We start from the raw sequence: 18,765 nt of genomic DNA, 5'->3' as shown, positions 1-18,765 counted from the left end.
GGCCTGCGGACTGAAGGGTCCTGGGTTCAATTCTGGTCAAGGGCACATGCCCGGGTTGTGGGTGATCAATGATTCTCTCTCATCATTGATGTTTCAATCTTCTATCTATAATAAAAAAAAGTATAATATGCTAATTAGACCGGACATCCTTCCGGACGTCCTTCCAGACAAAACTGCAGTGGGCGGCGGCCATGGCAGAGGTGGCAGAGGCCCCTGGCCACGGACAGGGGCCTGGGCCAAGGCCCTTGCATGAATTTCGTGCATTGGGCCTCTAGTAAAAATATAAACATAAAATAAAATTCTCTCCAGCCCCTCTCTGCAAAGCTACAAAGCTAATTTAATGTGGTTAAGAGACCCCAGCTTTAACTTCACTGAAAATCCATCATGTTGATAAGTGTATATAAATAAATTGAGGAGCAAACATTAAGCTATAAGTACAGCATTTTTAAGACTACTTGAATACTGCTAACAAACACAGCTGCAACACTAAAGCCTTCTGGATCCTGCCATTCATTCATTGTTCCTTACAAGCCTAATTGAAATATAGATCTGATGAAGAAAAGTCAGTTTATTGTGTAAGAGAATTTTGTTAGTTTGTGAAATATACTAGGGTCCAATTTAACAAAAGAACCATCCATATACTCAGTTAAGAAACATTACACAGCCGAAACCGGTTTGGCTCAGTGGATAGAGCGTCGGCCTGCGGACTGAAAGGTCCCAGGTTCGATTCCGGTCAAGGGCATGTACCTGGGTTGCGGGCACATCCCCAGTGGGAGATGTGCAGGAGGCAGCTGATCGATGTTTCTCTCTCATCGATGTTTCTGGCTCTCTATCTCTCTCCCTTCCTCTCTGTAAAAAATCAATAAAATATATTTAAAAAAAAAAAAAAAGAAAGAAACATTACACAACCTTTGAAAAGCCCTATGGATTTCCTAATTTGTTGCATAATAGATCATTTGGAACAAAAAAAAAATGATTTTTCTTTAGTTTTTATTTTTTCAGAGAGGAAGGGAGAGAGAAACATCAATAATGAAAATCATTGATTGGCTGCCTCCCTGGGGGGGGGGGGGGGGTCGGACCTGCAACCGGGGCATATGCTCTTGGCCTGAATCGAACCTGGGACCCTTTAATAGGCCGACACTATCCACTGAGCAAAACCGGCTAGGGCTAGTTTTTTTAATACCCTGCATTCCTAGTAGCTATGATCCTGGCTGACTTAATTTAATCAAGAATTTTTAAAAGCGAAATACGAGAATTTGAAATCGGGACTATTCACGTTCCTGTTTTCCCTTGAGCATCCTGGACAATTTCTAGATTCTACTAGTTAAGTTGGCACAGGCTGGAGGGCGAGGAGATGCCCGACTTCACTTTGCAGGCTTGAGATTACTAACGGGATAGGTGGGGAATCCTCCGGGGACCCTCAGCCCTCCAACCCCTCGGGGTTCTTCTGATGGGAGACCTGTGAGCTGGGTGGGCGTGGAGATCATTCCTGAGAGGTGAGACGCTTAAATCTGGGCCGCTTGAAAAAGGCCTTTTTGAGGCACTCTGCCCAGCTCAAGGGAATCGCGCCATAGTGCTCCTCCCGAAGGGTGGCACCTGGACACGCTTTTTCCTGCGTTGCCAACCTGCCACGCAGGGCTTTCAGGTCCCTGGTTGTCTGGACCTGACCTTCTAGCTCCTTCGCCTTCTTCCGTCCTCAGGTTTGGCGAATCTGCAACACGCACCCCGGGAGATGAGCGCGTGTACCAGATGCCCGGTGGGTGGCAGCCCGCACGCCTAGTGAGTGCGGGTGTGGTCTACGCCACGTGCAACTACGTGGATCTACGACTCTGGCTGCGCGCCCCCTCCCGCCCCCACAAGGGCCACACCTGCCAAGACTCAGGACGGCTGCTCCAGCGTGCGGGCGCGCAGGAGGGAAGGAAACGGGGACTGGAGATGGAGAGGGGGAAGGTGAAGAAGAAAGACAAGGGAAAGGAGCCGGAAAAAGGAAAGGAGGAAAAAGAGAAAAGGAAGGAGGTGGAGAAGGAGAAAGCTAAGGATAAAGAAAAGGAGAAGGGAAAGGGGAAGGAGGAGAAAAGTAGAAGTAACGAGGAGGAAAAGAGAAAAGAGCGGGAGAGAGAGAAAGAGAAGGAACAATTGAAGGGCAAAGAGGACGACAACAGAGTCTTAGGAAAGGCCCTGCTGGAGCCGCCGGTAAGAGACTGATGCCTCGGCCCCTCCCCAAGGCGTCGTTCAGGCCCAGCCCAGCTCTGTTACGTCCCAGGCCCCCACCCAGGCGGGAGGGAATGGCGTCTGCTTCGGGGCTTTTCACCTGTGTCACTTCCACCGCCCCTTCCCTCTGCCCACCCTCACCCTCACCCCGAGCTGCATCTCAACCCTCATCAGAATCTAGTGTTGAAGAAGAGCCGCAGGGAAAGGCCCCACCTCTTCCACTGCTCAGGACCAGATCACAGACCGCCCCCCAACACAGAAACCCCCAACGCAGAAACCCGCCCTGAACGCTCACTGCACACGGGCTCGCTCTCTCCAAGTCCTTTCTGTTGAGTAAGTTCTTTGGCGGAAGGTGCGGGGTTCCTCATTTGTGCCGGTTGGGTTTCCGAATTGCCTGGACCTTTTCTGTGGGCGTTGGTGGTTACTGCTTCCACTGTTTTCAGACATCCAGAAGGGATGGTCACAAAGGTTTAACGGAGAGATCTCAGAAGCTAAAAGATAGATACCTATGACTCCACTTGTATGAGGTACCTAGAGTAGTCAAAACCATAGAGACCATAGGATGGTGGTTGCCGGCTCCTGGGGGAGGGAGAACGGGGAGTTAGTATTTAATGAGAACAGTTTGTTTTACGAAATGAAAAGAGTTCTGGAGCTGGATGGTGGTGATGGTTGCACAACATTATGAATGTGTTTCATACCACTTAGCTGTACGCTTAGAACTGGTTAAGATGATACACTTTGTTATGTGTATTTTACCACAGTTTTAAGATTGGGAGTAGGGTGGGGAGAGGAAAGAAAAGCCAGGCATCATTTACGTCAGCTTAGTGACCTCTGTGCTCCTGAGCTCCTGGGCTCAGGGCTGCTTCCGGTTCTAAACAATGTAATTACTCATATAGATTTGATCTTCGGTAAAACACAGACTGCATAGATCCACCTGTAATTAAAGGAATAACTTCTGACAAGGAACAGTGGTGTTAGGAATCACACTTTTGTGTCTGAACTATTGCTTTACAATAATTCCAGATTTCCTTAGATTATAAACATAATGAAGCATGTGGTTTAGACTAAAAAGTAAGCAAAATGTAAAGCATCAGCGCCTGCTGAATTTCTAGATTAGGGGCAATGAACTTAGGGCCAGTGATGTGGTCGGAAAGGGAGTAGGGAATTTTTTTTCTCATGATATTTCACAGGCTCTAAGAGGTCATTATTTTAGGTACCACTAAGAAAGAACAAAAAAAATGTTTCCAACCAAAGTAAGACATACCATGGATTATAAAATCCTCATTAAAAGATATTAAAATGTGAAAAAAATTATCTTAGAATTGATTAAATATTGAGGTATTCTGAGAGGGCCTTTGGTGGAGATAATGCGGGGGACACAAGCCACACCCTGTAGCCATTTCTTGGTGCCACCATTGCTTTAAATGGTGCAGTTTTAAACCATCCAATCAAGTCTCCTTTGTACATCAAGTCACTCTTCCTTACCAGTCACTCCCAGAATGACAATATAACTTTTTTAAAAAATATATTTTATTGATTTTTTACAGAGAGGAAGGGAGAAAGATAGAGAGCCAGAAACATCGATGAGAGAGAAACATCGATCAGCTGCCTCCTGCACATCTCCCACTGGGGATGTGCCCGCAACCCAGGTACATGCCCTTGACCGGAATCGAACCCGGGACCCTTCCATCCACAGGCCGACGCTCTATCCACTGAGCCAAACCGGTTTCGGCGACAATATAACTTTTAGATGCAGCCCAGCCAGTGTGGTTCAGTGGTTGACCGGAATCGAACCCGGGACCCTTCGATACACAGGCCGACGCTCTATCCACTGAGCCAGACCGGTTTCGGCGACAATATAACTTTTAGATGCAGCCCAGCCAGGAAGCCACCATTGGGCTGGATCCCCAGTAGGGGGTGGGCAGGAAGCAGCCAATCAGTGATTTTCATCATTGATGTTTCTATCTTTCCCTCTCCCTTCCTCTCTGAAGTCAATAAAAATAGATTTTAAACGATAGATGTAGATGGGAGGGAATGGGGAAGGAGATTGGGATGGAGGTAGGAAACATCTGTGGCAAGGGTCCTCAAACTTTTTAAACAGGGGGCCAGTTCACTGTCCCTCAGACCGTTGGAGGGCCGGACTATAGTTTTAAAAAAACTATGAACAAATTCCTATGCACACTGCACATATCTTATTTTGAAGTAAAAAAACAAAACGGGAACAAATACAATATTTGTATTTGCATGTGGCCCACGGGCCGTAGTTTGAGGACCCCTGATCTATGGAAATACCATTTGCTTTAAAACAATCAAAATTTAAAAAAAAATGCACTTTTTCAAATTCTGTTATTCGGTAGGTAGTCTTCATAAAGCATGCTTTCTACACAAGTTTGGATTAGACTAGACCTTAAAACAGTGATGGCGAACCTATGACATGCGTGTCAGAGGTGACACGCGAACTCATTTTTTTCGTTGATTTTTCTTTGTTAAATGGCATTTAAATATATAAATTAAATATCAAAAATATAAGTCTTTGTTTTACTATGGTTGCAAATATCAAAAAATTTCTATATGTGACACAGCACCAGAGCTAAGTTAGGGTTTTTCAAAATGCTGACATGCCGAGCTCAAAAGGTTCGCCAGCACTGCCTTAAAACATCTTACTTTCACATGAATCTTATCTAATCTAATAAAAGACAAACATGCAAATTGACCATACCTTTGCTATGCCTTAAGCCACGCCCACCAGCCAATCAGAGCGACTATATGCCAATTAACCCAACCAAGATGGCGGCCGGCAGCCACAGAGCTGAAGCGAGCAGGAGGCTTGCTTGCTCCAGTGCTGGAGGAAGCCAGCCTGCTGCTGGCTCTCAGCTCCACTCAAAAGCAACAAAGTTGCAATTATAGAAGGTAAATAAACCCCAGATACCTGCTTTCAGCTGGCCGTGCCACGGAGCTGGAGTGAGCAGGAGCCGGCTCTCAGCTCCACTGAAGGCAACAAAGTTTCAATTATAGAAGGTAAATAAATCCCAGAATAAAAAGAAAAAAGGAGAGGCTGGGAGCTTCCATTGCCAATGGGCTTGGCCAGCCTGAAAACAGCCCTCAGCCCCTCACCCAGACTGGACAGGCACCCCAGTGGGGACCCCCACCCTGAAGGGGGTGTGACTACCCTGCAAACAGCCATCAGCCCCTGACTCAGGCTGGCCAGGCACCCCAGCGGGACCCCCACCCTGATCCGGGATACACTTCAGGGCAAACCAGCCAGCCCCCACCTGTGCACCAGGCCTCTATCCTATATAATAAAAGGGTAATATGCAAACTGAACCTAACAGCAGAACGACTGGGAATGACTGGTCACTATGACATGCTCAATGCAGGAGCTGCCCCCTGGTGGTCAGTGCGCTCCCACAGGGGGAGCTCTGCTCAGCCACAAGCCAGGCTGATGGCTGCCAGTACAGCAGTGGTGGTGGGAGCCTCTCCCGCCTCCTCAGTAGCGCTAAGTCTGTCCAACTGTAGCTTAGGCCTGCTCCCCACTGGCAAGTGGACATCCCCCGAGGGCTCCCGGGCTGCCAGAGGGATGTCTGTTTGCCAGCTTAGGCCCAGTCCCCCGGGGAGTGGGCCTAAGCCAGCAGATGGTCATCCCCCAAGGGGTCCCAGACTCCGAGAGGGCACAGGCCGGGCTGAGGGGACCCCCCCACCCTGAGTGCACAAATTTTTGTGCACTGGGCCTCTAGTCTATATATATAAAAGCCTAAATAACCGACTGTTTCTGTGAACAGTCTGGCTGAATTGTTGCTGATGGCCAGTAGCTATGACATGCACTTGACCATCAGGGGGCAGATGCTCAAAGCAGGAGCTGCCGAGCGACAGCAACTTTGCAGAGTGCCCTCTCAAACTCCGGGACTCCTCGGGGGATGTCAGACTTCTGGTTTCAGCCCGATCCCTGCAGGCCATGCAGAGGGACCCCACCTGCCAGAGGGACCCCGCTCATTCCACAGACGCCTTTCGAGCCCCAGCGCCATCCCAGGTGCTGCCAGCCGGGAAGGGACAGCAGGAGGTTGACTCCAGGGTATATCCAGACCATCTTGCCCAGTCCTGCCCCACTGGCCACCTTCTAATTAATTTCCTTTCAATGTGCGTGAATCCATGCACTGGGCCTTGAGTTAAAAAATAAAATAAAATAGGTGGGATAGACATTCTGGTGGTGTTGGGGATCTTTTTTTTTTTTCAACCTGAAATCTAGTCTAAATCTAATGTCTACATTTAGTGTTCAATGTATAAGATTATTGTTATTTTTAAAACAGTGTCAATGAAGACATTTACTGGTGGGGTTTTTGTTTATTTTTTGTGCCTGAGAAACTTATTTAGTAGGCTGCTTGGGAAATAGATTTAATTTTCTGTGAACAGTCTGGCTGAATTGTTGCTCATTTATTACTATTTACATTGAAATTTGTACTGTAAAAGTCACCTTTCTGAGCACTCTGAACTTTCTATTTCTTTCTTCATACCAGCCTGCCCTGTTGTCCCTCAATCATTTGTCGTAAAAATTTCTAAGGCTGGTATGTTGATGGAATGTTTCTAAAGTTTACATCTATTTCAAGAGGTTTTAACATCAGGCTCAAAAATATATGCTCATTTGTCAGTGGAACTGATTTAGCAGCTTCTATAATCCTAGCCTTGTCATTTAATCATGATATTTATAGTTAAAAGTATTAGAGGGGAACCTTGCCTTAAGAGCTTTTAATCTAATGATCCAATTGGAAGGACAAGACAGATTAATGAGACCTTAGATCAGTGGTTCTCAACCTTCCTAATGCCGCGACCCTTTAATACAGTTCCTCATGTTGTGGTGACCCCCAACCATAAAATTATTTTCGTTGCTACTTCATAACTGTAATTTTGCTACTGTTATGAATCATAATGTAAATATCTGATATGCAGGATGTATTTTCATTGTTACAAATTGAACATAATTAAAGCATAGTGATTAATCACAAAAACAATATGTAATTATATATGTGTTTTCCGATGGTCTTAGGTGACCCCTGTGAAAGGGTCGCTTGACCCCCAAAGGGGTTGCGACCCACAGGTTGAGAACCGCTGCCTTAGATGCTTATATGGTGGGTGGCACAGTCAATATTGGAGGCACCATGGAGGTACCAAGATCCCAAACAGCAATACTATATATATATATATATATATATATATATATATATATATATATATATATATATATAGTATTTATTTGATAGATTGACCAGGAGTTGGAGAATGGAGAGGGAATGTGCAATTAACACCACATAACTAATGGTTAATTATTCCTAATATATAAAAACCCTGCGTCCGTCACATCCACAATGACTGGAGGCTCGACCTAATGCCCAGGTTGCGCACGCAGCAGGCTCTGGTGAGAGGGACTTGTGGCAGTGGAGACGGGGATGCAGAGGCAGGGCTGGCACTCACAGTCACAACCACACACCTGCACAGACACACACAGTGCCTACCAGCTCACAGCCTTTTCTCCCTTTCTTTCCCTCCCTCCAAGTTTGCTCTCAGAGCCTCTCTCAGAATGAGGAAACAAAACATACTGGGCCTGAAGAGGCCTGGATGGAAGGGAGGGCGGGCAGAGGGTGAAGTGGCCCCCACTGGCCCCACCCCCTCCCAGCTGGCAAAGAGGAAGAGGGAGACAGGGAGGCAGGAAGTCAGGGAGGACTGCTGAGAAAAACAGAGAGAGACAGAGACTGGGCGAGATCAGGCCTGCAGGGGAGGGCAGTTGGGGGTGAGATCAGGCCAGCAGGGGAGGGCAGTTAGGGGCAATCAGGCAGGCAGGCAGGCAGAGGCAGTTAGGGGTGATCAGGCAGGCAGGCAGGTGAGCAGTTAGGAGCCAGTGGTCCCCAATTGGAGAGGGTGCAGGCTGGGCTGAGGGAACAACCCCCTCCCCCCCACCCCCCCCCACATGAATTTTGTGCACCGGGCCACTAGTAAAATATAAACTGGTACAGTTTGTTCTAGATCTATTAAATATTTTATGAAGTTTCATTCTGGTTTACAATCCCACAAGTATTATTGGGTCCTACCACAAGCAGGCACACTGCCAGGGACCAGGAAAACAAGGACCTGCTGGCATAGGTTTATTGATTTATCCTTTGTTTCACAGGAGAAAAATAATCATATCCTAGTGTTGGGCCTCGATGGAGCAGGAAAGACCAGTGTTCTCTACTCTCTAGCTTTAAACAGAGTCCAGCACAGCAAGGCACCCACCCAAGGTTTCAATGAAGTGTGCATCAGCACTGAACACAGCCAGATGGAGTTTCTGGAGAGTAAGCCCTCTTTCTCATTAGTTACAGGATAGCTCCTTTGTTATACCTTAAGCAGGATATACTATTATCACCGCTGGGTCCTTGTGAAAAGTAATACTGGGTCAGATTTTCCTAGAGATTTAGAAAGCATTTGTAGTTTAATACTAGAGTGCACTGTGAGGGACATCATTTCCTGCTCTTTTTATTATCTCCTTTTTACAGTGGTGGTGATAAAGGGCAGTTGAGAGGAAGGCTTTATACCCCTTGCATAGCAGCCTCCCTCCTCCCTTGCTACCCCAAGTAAACATGCAATCTAAGTAAATATAGCGTGCTTCCTTCTCTACAACCCCAACTGCAGACAAACCCCAAACCTCTTCTTGTAAACAGATGGCAGCCCAGAAGCTCATACTCTGTAGTAATTCTGGAGTCACCACCGCTCTAAATATTGCTATTCCCCAAAGTCTCATCAGGTCCTCTTCTCTTTACATTCTTTCCTTAGTTGATTTCATCCATCCATCTTAGCATTAAGTACCATGTATATGCTGATGACTCCCAGATTTATCTATTCACCCCAAACATATTCAAATGTCACCTGACATTTCACCTGGCTGTCTGATGGCCCTCTCAAACCTAACGTCAAAACAAAATGCTTGAGTTATCTCCTTATCTGTTCCTTTCCTTATAATCCACTGGTCAGGATCCATCAAGTTGCTCAAGACAGAAAACCCGGAGTCACCCTTGTCTGCTCCTTCTGTACCCCACCTCCAGGAAAACACGATGAATTTTTCTACCTTTACAACAAATTTCCAATTTATCAGTTACAGCCTTTCCCACTACCCTTATTTGAGTTAGAACCTCTATTATCTCCGACTGAGATTACTGCAGTACCTTTTTAATTTTGCTATCGTCCAGACACAAAGAGAAAATGAGCAGAGAAATCGATAAACCTGTAAGCAAATCTTTAAGAAAAAAGATGATATTCGGAATAGAGGTTTCAACTTGCCCAGATGCTATTGAAGAAATAATTATTTTGACCAAATAAATATCTAAAAAAAAAATCGTTTCAAAATATAAAAAATGAAAAGGAAGGAGGAAGGAAGGAAGGAAAGGAAGGACCCAAGTAGAGGGAGAAATGGTCAGATCTATAATTGGAGTGAGGGATTTCAGCATATTTGTCAATTTTTCATAGGATTAAGGAGAGAAAAATTTGCAAAGATGCACAAACTTTGAACTTAATCAACAAGTTTGATCTATTGGACAATATAAAATTGCCTAATTAGTCTATTTTACCTACACCCAAAAGCTAAAATACACATTCTCAAACACTCATGTAACTTTTACCAAAATTGACCGCTCACTGGGCTGTACAGCAAGTCTTAACACATTTCTAAATCAGAGGCATCATCAGTAGATGAATGGATTAGAAAACTCTGGTACATCTACACGATGGAATACTATGCTGCTCTAAAAAGGAAGGAACTCTTACCATTTGCAATGGCATGGATGGAACTGGAGAGCATTATGCTAAGGGAAATAAGTCAGTCAATAAAGGAAAAATACCACATGATCTCACTCATTCATGGACAATAGAGACCATTATAAACTTTTGAACAATAATAGATACAGAGGCAGAGCTGCCTCAAACAGATTGTCAAACTGCAGCGGGAAGGCCGGGGAGGGTTGGGGGGCAGGAGGTAGGGGGGTAAGAGATCAACTAAAGGACTTGTATGCATGCATATAAGCATAACCAATGGACATAAGACACTGGGGAATAGGGGAGGCTAGGGGACTGTCTAGGGCGGGGGGATAAAATGGATACATATGTAATACCCTTTGTAATACTTTAAGCAATAAAAAAAATATAAATAAATAAAATAAAAAAAATAAATCAGAGGCATCATACAAAGCATGTTCTCTGGCTGCGTTGCTGTTAATAACTGAAAGATAAAAAATCTCTCTATAGGTAAAATGTCAGGTATCGGGAAAAAAAATGAGGAACACAAATGTTCATTCTTGTTTAAACTAAATATATTTAAATCATATGAGCAACTTAGAAGATTATACAACACCCTTTAAAAATTAAAACCACAAAATACATCAAAGACTGACTCAATACAAAGGAAAATAATGGAATATAAAAACCCTTTCCCATTAGTATGGTAAATGTTTTTATTGATTCCTAAAACAGCGGTCTGCAAACTTTTTTTATAAAAGGCCGAATAGGGGCTAGATTAGGCCTTGTGGGCCACCTGGTCTCTGTTGCCACTACTCAGTTCTGAGGTTCTAGTGGGAAAGCAGCCACAGATAATATAGAATCAAATCCACATGTCTATTCTGAAAAAGCTGTGTTTGTAGACAATGAAATGGAAATGTGGTATAATGTCCACATGTCATGAAAAAGTATTCTTTCTTTTTCTTTCAAATGTTTAAAACTGTAAAATTGCCTAGCCAGGGTTGCTCCGTGGTTGAGCATCAACCTATGAACCAGGAAGTCACAGTTCAATTCCCCATCAGGGCACATGCTCAGGTTGCAGGCTTGATCCCCAGTGTGGGGTGTGCAGGAGGGAGCTGATCAATGATTCTCTCTCATCATTGATGTTTCTATCTCTCTCTCTCCCTCTCCCTTCCTCTCTGAAATTAATAAAAATATATTTAAAATTTTAAAAATAAAACTATAAAATCCATTCTTTCTTTGTGGGCTGTACAAAAATAGACAGTAGGCCAGATTTAGACTGTGGGCCATAGTTTGCCAACCCCTGTCCTAGGAGAAAAATAAAAACTAAATTCATTGTGTATAATAATATTGTCATTAACCAAAAAGTTTCTTCTGAGAAGAATCAATAGAATGAAATAATCCAAAGGCACTTTTTTTCTGAGGCAAGTATTAGTGAATGCCCATAGGATTATATTAACTCTTAGTGCAAAATTAAGAAGAGAAATTAGTTCTGGGATTTTGACAAAGGAAAACATTGTGCAAGTGAGGCTACCCAATGCATTTAGTTCATTTAAAAATTATTTTAGAGCAATGTGTTTTAATCCACCATCCTGAATTATTTTAGTAGCTTATTCCCATTTCTTTTTTAGCTGTAACTGATGGACATGCAGGGGCTGCCGTGGCTGCTATGTATAACAGCAGGAGGCATCCACTGTAGTATTTAGTGTTTCATGCAGAACCTTCATGTTCCAGAATGAATAAATCACTTGTGGAGGTAAATATCTCCACCCACCCACTCCTTCTCAAGTGGTACGCTCTCACCCAGTGGTATTAGGACCCCTGCACAGTGTTCAGAAGTTACCTGACTGCCTTTCCTACCCCCTCGGCGAATGTGGCTGTGACTTTTTGTGTGTGTCGTCTTTCCCTGCTCTTCTTTGTAGTTGGTGGCAGTGAACCTTTCCGTTCCTATTGGGAAGTGTATGTGTCCAGGGGAATGCTGCTGATCTTTGTGGTGGACTCAGCAGATCACAGCAGGTTACCTGAAGCCAAGAAGTACCTTCACCGGCTAATTAAAATAAACCCCATCATCCCTCTGGTTGTGTTTGCAAACAAACAGGTAAAAATCTGTTCGCATATTATTTGTACTCAATGGTTTTATCATTAACACAAGAAATAGAAATACCTACTTTTGACAAGTAAATATTAAACAATATGCTGTACAGCCAGCTCAATTTATACTTATTAGATCTACTGGATTATAAACACCTTGAATGTAGAGACTAGTATTCATCTTTTTTTTTAAATATATTTTATTGATTTTTTACACAGAGGAAGGGAGAGAGATAGAGAGTTAGAAACATCAATGAGAGAAACATCGATCAGCTGCCTCCTGCACATCTCCTACTGGGGATGTGCCCGCAACCCAGGTACATGCCCCTGACCGGAATCGAACCTGGGACCCTTCAGTCCGCAGGCCAACGCTCTATCCACCGAGCCAAACCGGTTTCGGCTCCAAAAAAATATTTTTGATGATAATTCATAAATATGGGTTTAAATCTGATGAAATTATTTATATTCAACAACCACTAGGGTCATAATAATGGGGTCACAATATCTCCATATTAAAATGAATGTGGGGTGATTGAGAGCAATAAATGCAAAATAACCAACATTTTTCTATTTCTTTCATTCTTGAAGGATCTTAAAGCAGCCTATCACATCACAGACATCCACGAAGCTTTGGCATTATCCGACGTGGGAAATGACAGGACGATGTTCTTGTTTGGGACCCAAGTGACAGAGAATGGCTCAGAGATACCGTCCATCATGCAGGATGCCAAAGACCTGATTGCACACCTGGCTGCACATGCGCAGTGATGGGGCGAGGCCCACCGTGGCTCACGGCCTAGAAGTCACCAGGGAGTGTTGCATGGCAGGCTTGGAGCCAAAGGTTTCCACTTTTAAATAAAAAATAACCCATTTCCTATTTTCTCAGTGCGTGGCATATATACAAAGATAATGTTAATTGATTAAAAGCATCTCTTTATTCCGATTTTGAACTTTAAAAGTATTGGTAGCGCAATGTATTTGGGGGGATTTGGAGTTTTAAGCAACAAAATTAAAATGAACATTAGCAAACATATATCCCATTTGTAGTTTTTCAATGACATGAGATTTATATTGACATTTTAATAAATTTTTCTCTTTTTAAGTAAAAATTTGGGTGTCTCTCCTTTAAGTAGATGAGTTTGACACTGTAAGGAAAGAAATTTTGGGGTAGTGCAATGAGAAAAAGTAAGCAGCTCTGGCTGGTGTGGCTCAGTTGGTTGGGCGTTGTCCATGCACTGAAAGTTGCTGGTTCAATTCCATGTCAGGGCACATGTCACCTCCACCCCACCACCCCCAAAAAAAGAAATGTAAAAGGAAGTCCTTCAAGCAGGACTTATTTTTTTTTTATTTTATTTTATTTTATTTTATTTTATTTTATTTTATTTTATTTTATGTTTTATTTATTTTTTTTTCAGGTTCATCTTTTTTTTTCTTAATATATTTTATTGATTGTTTACAGAGAGGAAGGGAGTGGGATAAAGGGTTAGAAACACCAATGAGAAACATCGATCAGCTGCCTCCTGCACATCCCCCACTGGGGATCGAGTCCGCAACCCAGGTATGTACCCTTGTCTGGAAATGAACCCAGGACCCCTCAGTCCACAGGCTGGCGCTCTATCCACTGAGCCAAACCAGCTAGGGCAGGACTTATTTTTAAAAATGAGAGCCTGGCCAGGCGTGGCTCAGTGGTTGAGCATCGACCTATGAACCAGGAGGTCACGGTTTGATTCAGTCAGGGCACTTGCCTGGGTTGCAGGCTTGATCCCCAGTAGGGGGCGTGCAGGAGATAGCCAATCAACGATTTTCTGTCATCATTGATGTTTCTATATCTTTCTCCCTCTCCCTTCCTCTCTGAAATCAATAAAAATGTATTAAAAATAAATATATATAGAGAAAAGTAGACACTATTAAATCCAAACAAAAATATAAATTAACAGCATTCAGAAAGATTTAGGAAAAGGCTTCTCTTTTAGGAGCCTGTTCTACTAGATGAGGAACATTGTGGGGATTTGTTTTTTAAATATTTGACATTTTTCTCTTATATATGGGCTTTCTTCACTAGAAATAGCTCTGTTTACCTACAGACACGATATAAATTCAACTTTTAATCTAGTGTCTTGTCTTGATTTAAAAAAAAAAGGACTTGCCAAAACCGGTTTGGCTCAGTGGATAGAGCATCAGCCTGCGGACTGAAGGGTCCCGGGTTCGATTCCGGTCAGGGGCATGTACCTGGGTTGCGGGCACATCCCCAGTAGGAGGTGTGCAGGAGGCGGCTGATCGATGTTTCTCTCTCATCGATGTTTCTGACTATCTCTCTCCCTTCCTCTCTGAAAAAAAAAAAAAAAAAGGACTTCATTTCCATTCCAGCATGTAAGAAGCTTGGAAGTCTCCACTGTCCTAACAAGTAAAAAGCTGAACAGACTGAAAAATCAACAACTCTTCTTGGATCCAGAAGAGAGGTGAGGACACAGGCTGCCCCAAGACTGGAGAAACCAATAAGAGAATACAGAGAAGGATAAGCTACCAAAGCAGAGACTCACAATGGGAAACCACTCTTGGGAACCAGTGCCAGGGTTTGGGAACCAGAACTGTGAATGACCAATTGCTGGAGGCTCAGCATGGATAACTCTGAGCATTAAAAACTCCAGGAAGACCAGTTATATGGGGGTCTCCATATTCTGTGAGATTTATCTCCAGGAGCTTGACCAGATTTCCACAATAAATATCACAGAAAAATCCCCAGGTGTTTCCAGGGCTGGAGAAAAGGAACCCTTTTCTTCTTTTTTTTAAGTCCTCACCTGAGGATATTTTTCCATTGATTTTTAGAGAGAGTGGAAAGACAGAGAGAAACATCGATGTGAGAGAAACACATCGATTGGTTGCCTCCTGCATGAGTCCCGACCAGGGCCCAGGCAGGGGAGGAGCCTGCAACCAAGGTACGTGCCCTTGACTGGAGCCCAACCTGGGGCCCTTTGGTCCGCAGGCTGATGCTCTATTCACTGAGCCAAACTGGCTAGGGCAGGAACCATTTTAAATATGCTACAGCACTTTACTCTTATTAACAAGGCCTGACCTCTGGGAAAAATAGTTAACCAGAGCCTAACCTGCAGGGATATTCTCAGAGCCCAAATCTAGCACTCTAGCCCAACTTAAGACTTTAAAGCTACAGTAACTTAGACATTGTAGTTTTGGCAAAAGTAAACAAACAAACAAACAAACAAACAAATCAATGGAAGAGATTAGAATGCCCAGAAATAGATCCTGATAAATACAATCAACTGATTTTTTGACAAAGGAGCAAAGGCAATACAATGGAGCAAAAAAAAAAGTTTTTTCAATAAATGATACTGGAACAACTGGACATCCACATGCAACAACAACAACAAAAAAGAATATAGATCCAGACCCCACAACCTTCACAAAAATACAAAAATTAACTTAAAATGGGTCACAGATATAAAACCAAAGGCATGATCCATGAAAGAAAGAATAAGCTGGACTTCATTAAAATAAAAACTTTCTGCTCTGCAAAGGACACTGTCAAGAGAATGAGTGGGGGGAAAAACAGACCACAGAATAGGAAAAAATAGTTGCAAAATAAACATCTGATAAAGTACTGTTACTCAAAATATACAAAGCACTCTTAACAATAATAACAAGAACAACCTGATTTAAAAATGGACCAAAAACTTTAAGAGACACCTCACCAAAGAAGATATACTCGTGGCAAGTCTTATTCGATACTGAAGAAGAAATTAGCTATCACATCATGAAAAGAAATGGAGAAAGTTTGAATGCATGTTACTAAGTGAAAGAAGACAATCCAAAAAGGCTGCATGCTGTATGATTCCAACTATAAGACATTCTAGAAAAGGCAAAACTGTGTCGATAGTTCAAAGGATAAGTGGCTGCCAGGGGCAGGGTGGGAGGGGGGAAGGATGAATAGGTGGAGCATAGAGGACTTTTAGGGCCATGAAACTACTCTGTATTACACTGCACTGGCGGGCACTTGTCATTACCAGTATACTAGTACATTCGGCCAAACCCATGGAATTCAAAACACCAAGTGTGAGTCCTAATGTTAACCATGAACTTTGGGTAATTATGATGTGCCGTTGTAGGTTCATGGGTTGTAACAAATGTACTGCTCCGATGGAAGATGTTGATAATGAGGGAGGCTATGCATGAGTGGAGGTATACGGCAAATCTCTGTGTATTCTGATTAATTTTGCTGTGAACCTAAAACTGTTCTTTAAAAATTTATTAGACTAAGAAAACCATTAGTTGAAAAAATAAAAAAAATTGGAAAGAGGATTTGTTCTGCAAAGTCTTCCTTTAAAACTTGGAATCTGTAGCAAAACAAAAAACCAAATTTGGTGAAGACAGCCCCTCCCATTGTTAGCACATAGACTTCTCTATCAAACTTTGGGTCTAAATGGCACATAATTGAACTTCAGCGTGCATGTGCAAATGATTAGTAATTTCGCTCTGAGATGCTAGAGTGTGTGCCTTTAAGGTCACTAGCTTTCTCATAGTCAGAGGTGCAGGATGGTGTTTAACAGCATGATATTACGACAGCCCATTCAGGTGTCTGAGGTCAGACCTTCTTTTGTCTGGCCTATGGAGACTGGTTCACACAATGATTTGGGATTATCAGAAACCCCGAATTTTCAGCCTCTGCCCCAAGGATGGCCATGAACTGAGTCCTGGACAATTCCTTAACTATTTTGTGTCTTACTCAGTCTTCACTCTGGCAAAAGACTAAACCAAATGCAGGCCACTTCCAGTCCCAAACTCTGATTCTATAAGGTATCTTTTTATTATGTTTTCTAGGGTGGTCAGGGGAATACCTAAGTTCCTGGATGCCTATTTCAAAGATGATGCTTTTAGATACGAAGTGATATCTCTGTTTTTCCTCACTTAGCCTTGTTTTTTTTTAATTTTAGATTCTGCATTTTAGCAATAAATGTTGTGGTCAGCATGTTTCCTTCAGGGAATAGCTATTGAATGCCAATATGGTGGTCACTGGTTGGTGCTGGGGATGAATAAAGCAAAGACGTGAAATATTGGCAGACTGTCAAGGGAGGCACATGTCTCAGGGGTTTCTAATGGAAACGGCCAAGACAGGTGCGAGTGTAGTAAAGAAGCTGTCTGGCCGGTGGTCTGCCCAACAGACCTCATGGGGGGTGGCATTTATTCCTTTGGAGAACTTTCCACACTCTGGTGTCTGTTGCCAGCCTTCCAGGCTGAGAAGCCATAGGTTTAGTGTGCATGCTAAGAGCTGGTCTGTCTTTTCATTCATTCATTTAATCAACATTTAATGAGCACCAACTCTGTACTAGAAAATGTGTCAGAACTCTTTCAGTTAAAAATGATGGAAATTCAAGTTAGATTTTTGTATGCCAAGAAAAGGGGATCTGGGAGTCTCATCATACTGGGAAACTTGGGCCTGGGTGGATTCAGGGGTTCAAAGTTAAAATGTTCTCCATCATTTGGCCCTGCTAACCTCTACTTGGCTTCATTCTCCAGATTCCCTGGGCGAGGGACATTCGCCTACCACATTCGTATACTAGTACAGCTCATGATCCCGGAATAAGATGGACCCTCTCCTTCTAAAGCAGCCATCCAGCAGATCTCAGGGAGGGCACTGATTGGCTCTGCCAGGGTCACGTATTCATCCCCGAACCAATCCCTGTGGTCATTTTGCCAGGACCAGCACTGGGCCAATGTGAAGGTCCAGGTGTAGGAAGAAGCTGACATGGGAAATTGCTTGACATGTTAGAGAGGAACAGGGAGGCTGGAATGTAGCCAGTAAGGGCAGAGCAGCCCCCAGTAGACTGGAGAGAGAGGCAAGGACCAGATCACCCACGGGGCCCCATAAGGTGCAAAGCTTGCAATTTATTTTAAACAGTTTGGAGCAGCGGTTCTCAACCTGTGGGTCGCGACCCCTTCGGCAGTCGAACGACCCTTTCACAGGGGTCACCTAAGACCATCCTGCATATCAGATATTTACATTACGATTCATAACAGTAGCAACATTACATTTATGAAGTAGCAACGAAAATAGTTTTATGGTTGGGTCACAACATGAGGAACTGTATTTAAAGGGCCAGAAGGTTGAGAACCACTGGTTTGGAGTGTCCTGATTGGAGGTCGGCCAACTCAGAACACCCGTCTGGAAGGCTCTGCAGAATAGAGAGAGAGAGAGAGAGAGAGAGAGAGAGAGAGAGAGAGAGAGAGAGAGAGAGAGAGAGAGAGATGGCCTGGACTGTCAATCTCAGCATCCCCTCCGTGCCTACGGAGAACCTGTGCCAGGGAACCTAACAGAGACTTGGCTCGGCTGTCTGAGTGGCGCTGTAACTGGTCTGGAAGCTGGTACGTTCTGCAAGTCTCCGCAACCGGAGCAAACGGAGTACTCGCCCTTGACACTCGGAACGGCTGGTCAGCAGCGAGCTGAGGCTGGGCACACAGGGGTCTCTGGCTTCTTTCTCTAGGGCGGAGCGTGCTTGTGGGCCCCTGGGGTGCGTCACGTCGCCTTGGCAACCAGAGAACCTGCCGGGAGCGGGCCAGGACGGGGCTCCTCGTCCGGCCTCTGCGTCGGGTGGGCTGGGGCAGGGCGCGGGCGGAAACTCATCCTTCTGCCATCGCGTCAAGGCCAACCGCGACCCAGCTAGGGCCGGGGCCCGCGCAACCGGAGCTTCCTGGGCCCCC

At 44.1% G+C, this 18,765-nt stretch overlaps 1 protein-coding gene across 1 annotated transcript; it reads left to right on the top strand.

Annotated features, from left to right (window-relative positions):
- Positions 1 to 1,055: 1,055 nt before the first annotated feature.
- ARL9 (ADP ribosylation factor like GTPase 9) lies at positions 1,056 to 13,124 on the top strand. Its single transcript, XM_059670417.1, has 4 exons — positions 1,056 to 2,193; positions 8,369 to 8,531; positions 11,886 to 12,061; positions 12,643 to 13,124. Exons 1-4 carry the CDS (start codon positions 1,750 to 1,752, stop codon positions 12,820 to 12,822), a joined length of 963 nt encoding a protein of 320 aa, XP_059526400.1. The 5' UTR covers positions 1,056 to 1,749; the 3' UTR covers positions 12,823 to 13,124.
- The last annotated feature ends 5,641 nt before the right edge of the window (positions 13,125 to 18,765 follow it).

The sequence above is a fragment of the Myotis daubentonii genome, chromosome 1 (genome assembly GCF_963259705.1).
Source record: "Myotis daubentonii chromosome 1, mMyoDau2.1, whole genome shotgun sequence".
Lineage (NCBI taxonomy): Eukaryota > Metazoa > Chordata > Mammalia > Chiroptera > Vespertilionidae > Myotis > Myotis daubentonii.
The sequence above is the reverse complement of the archived record's forward strand: the minus strand, read 5'-3'. Positions and strand labels throughout refer to the sequence as shown.

Bases quoted from the DNA above. Each gene is read 5' to 3' on its own strand.
- ARL9 (XM_059670417.1), top strand. From the start codon at position 1,750: ATGCCCGGTGGGTGGCAGCCCGCACGCCTAGTGAGTGCGGGTGTGGTC. The intron at 2,194-8,368 runs GTAAGAGACTGA...TTTGTTTCACAG, and splicing joins AGGCCCTGCTGGAGCCGCCG to GAGAAAAATAATCATATCCT. The intron at 12,062-12,642 runs GTAAAAATCTGT...TCATTCTTGAAG, and splicing joins TTGTGTTTGCAAACAAACAG to GATCTTAAAGCAGCCTATCA.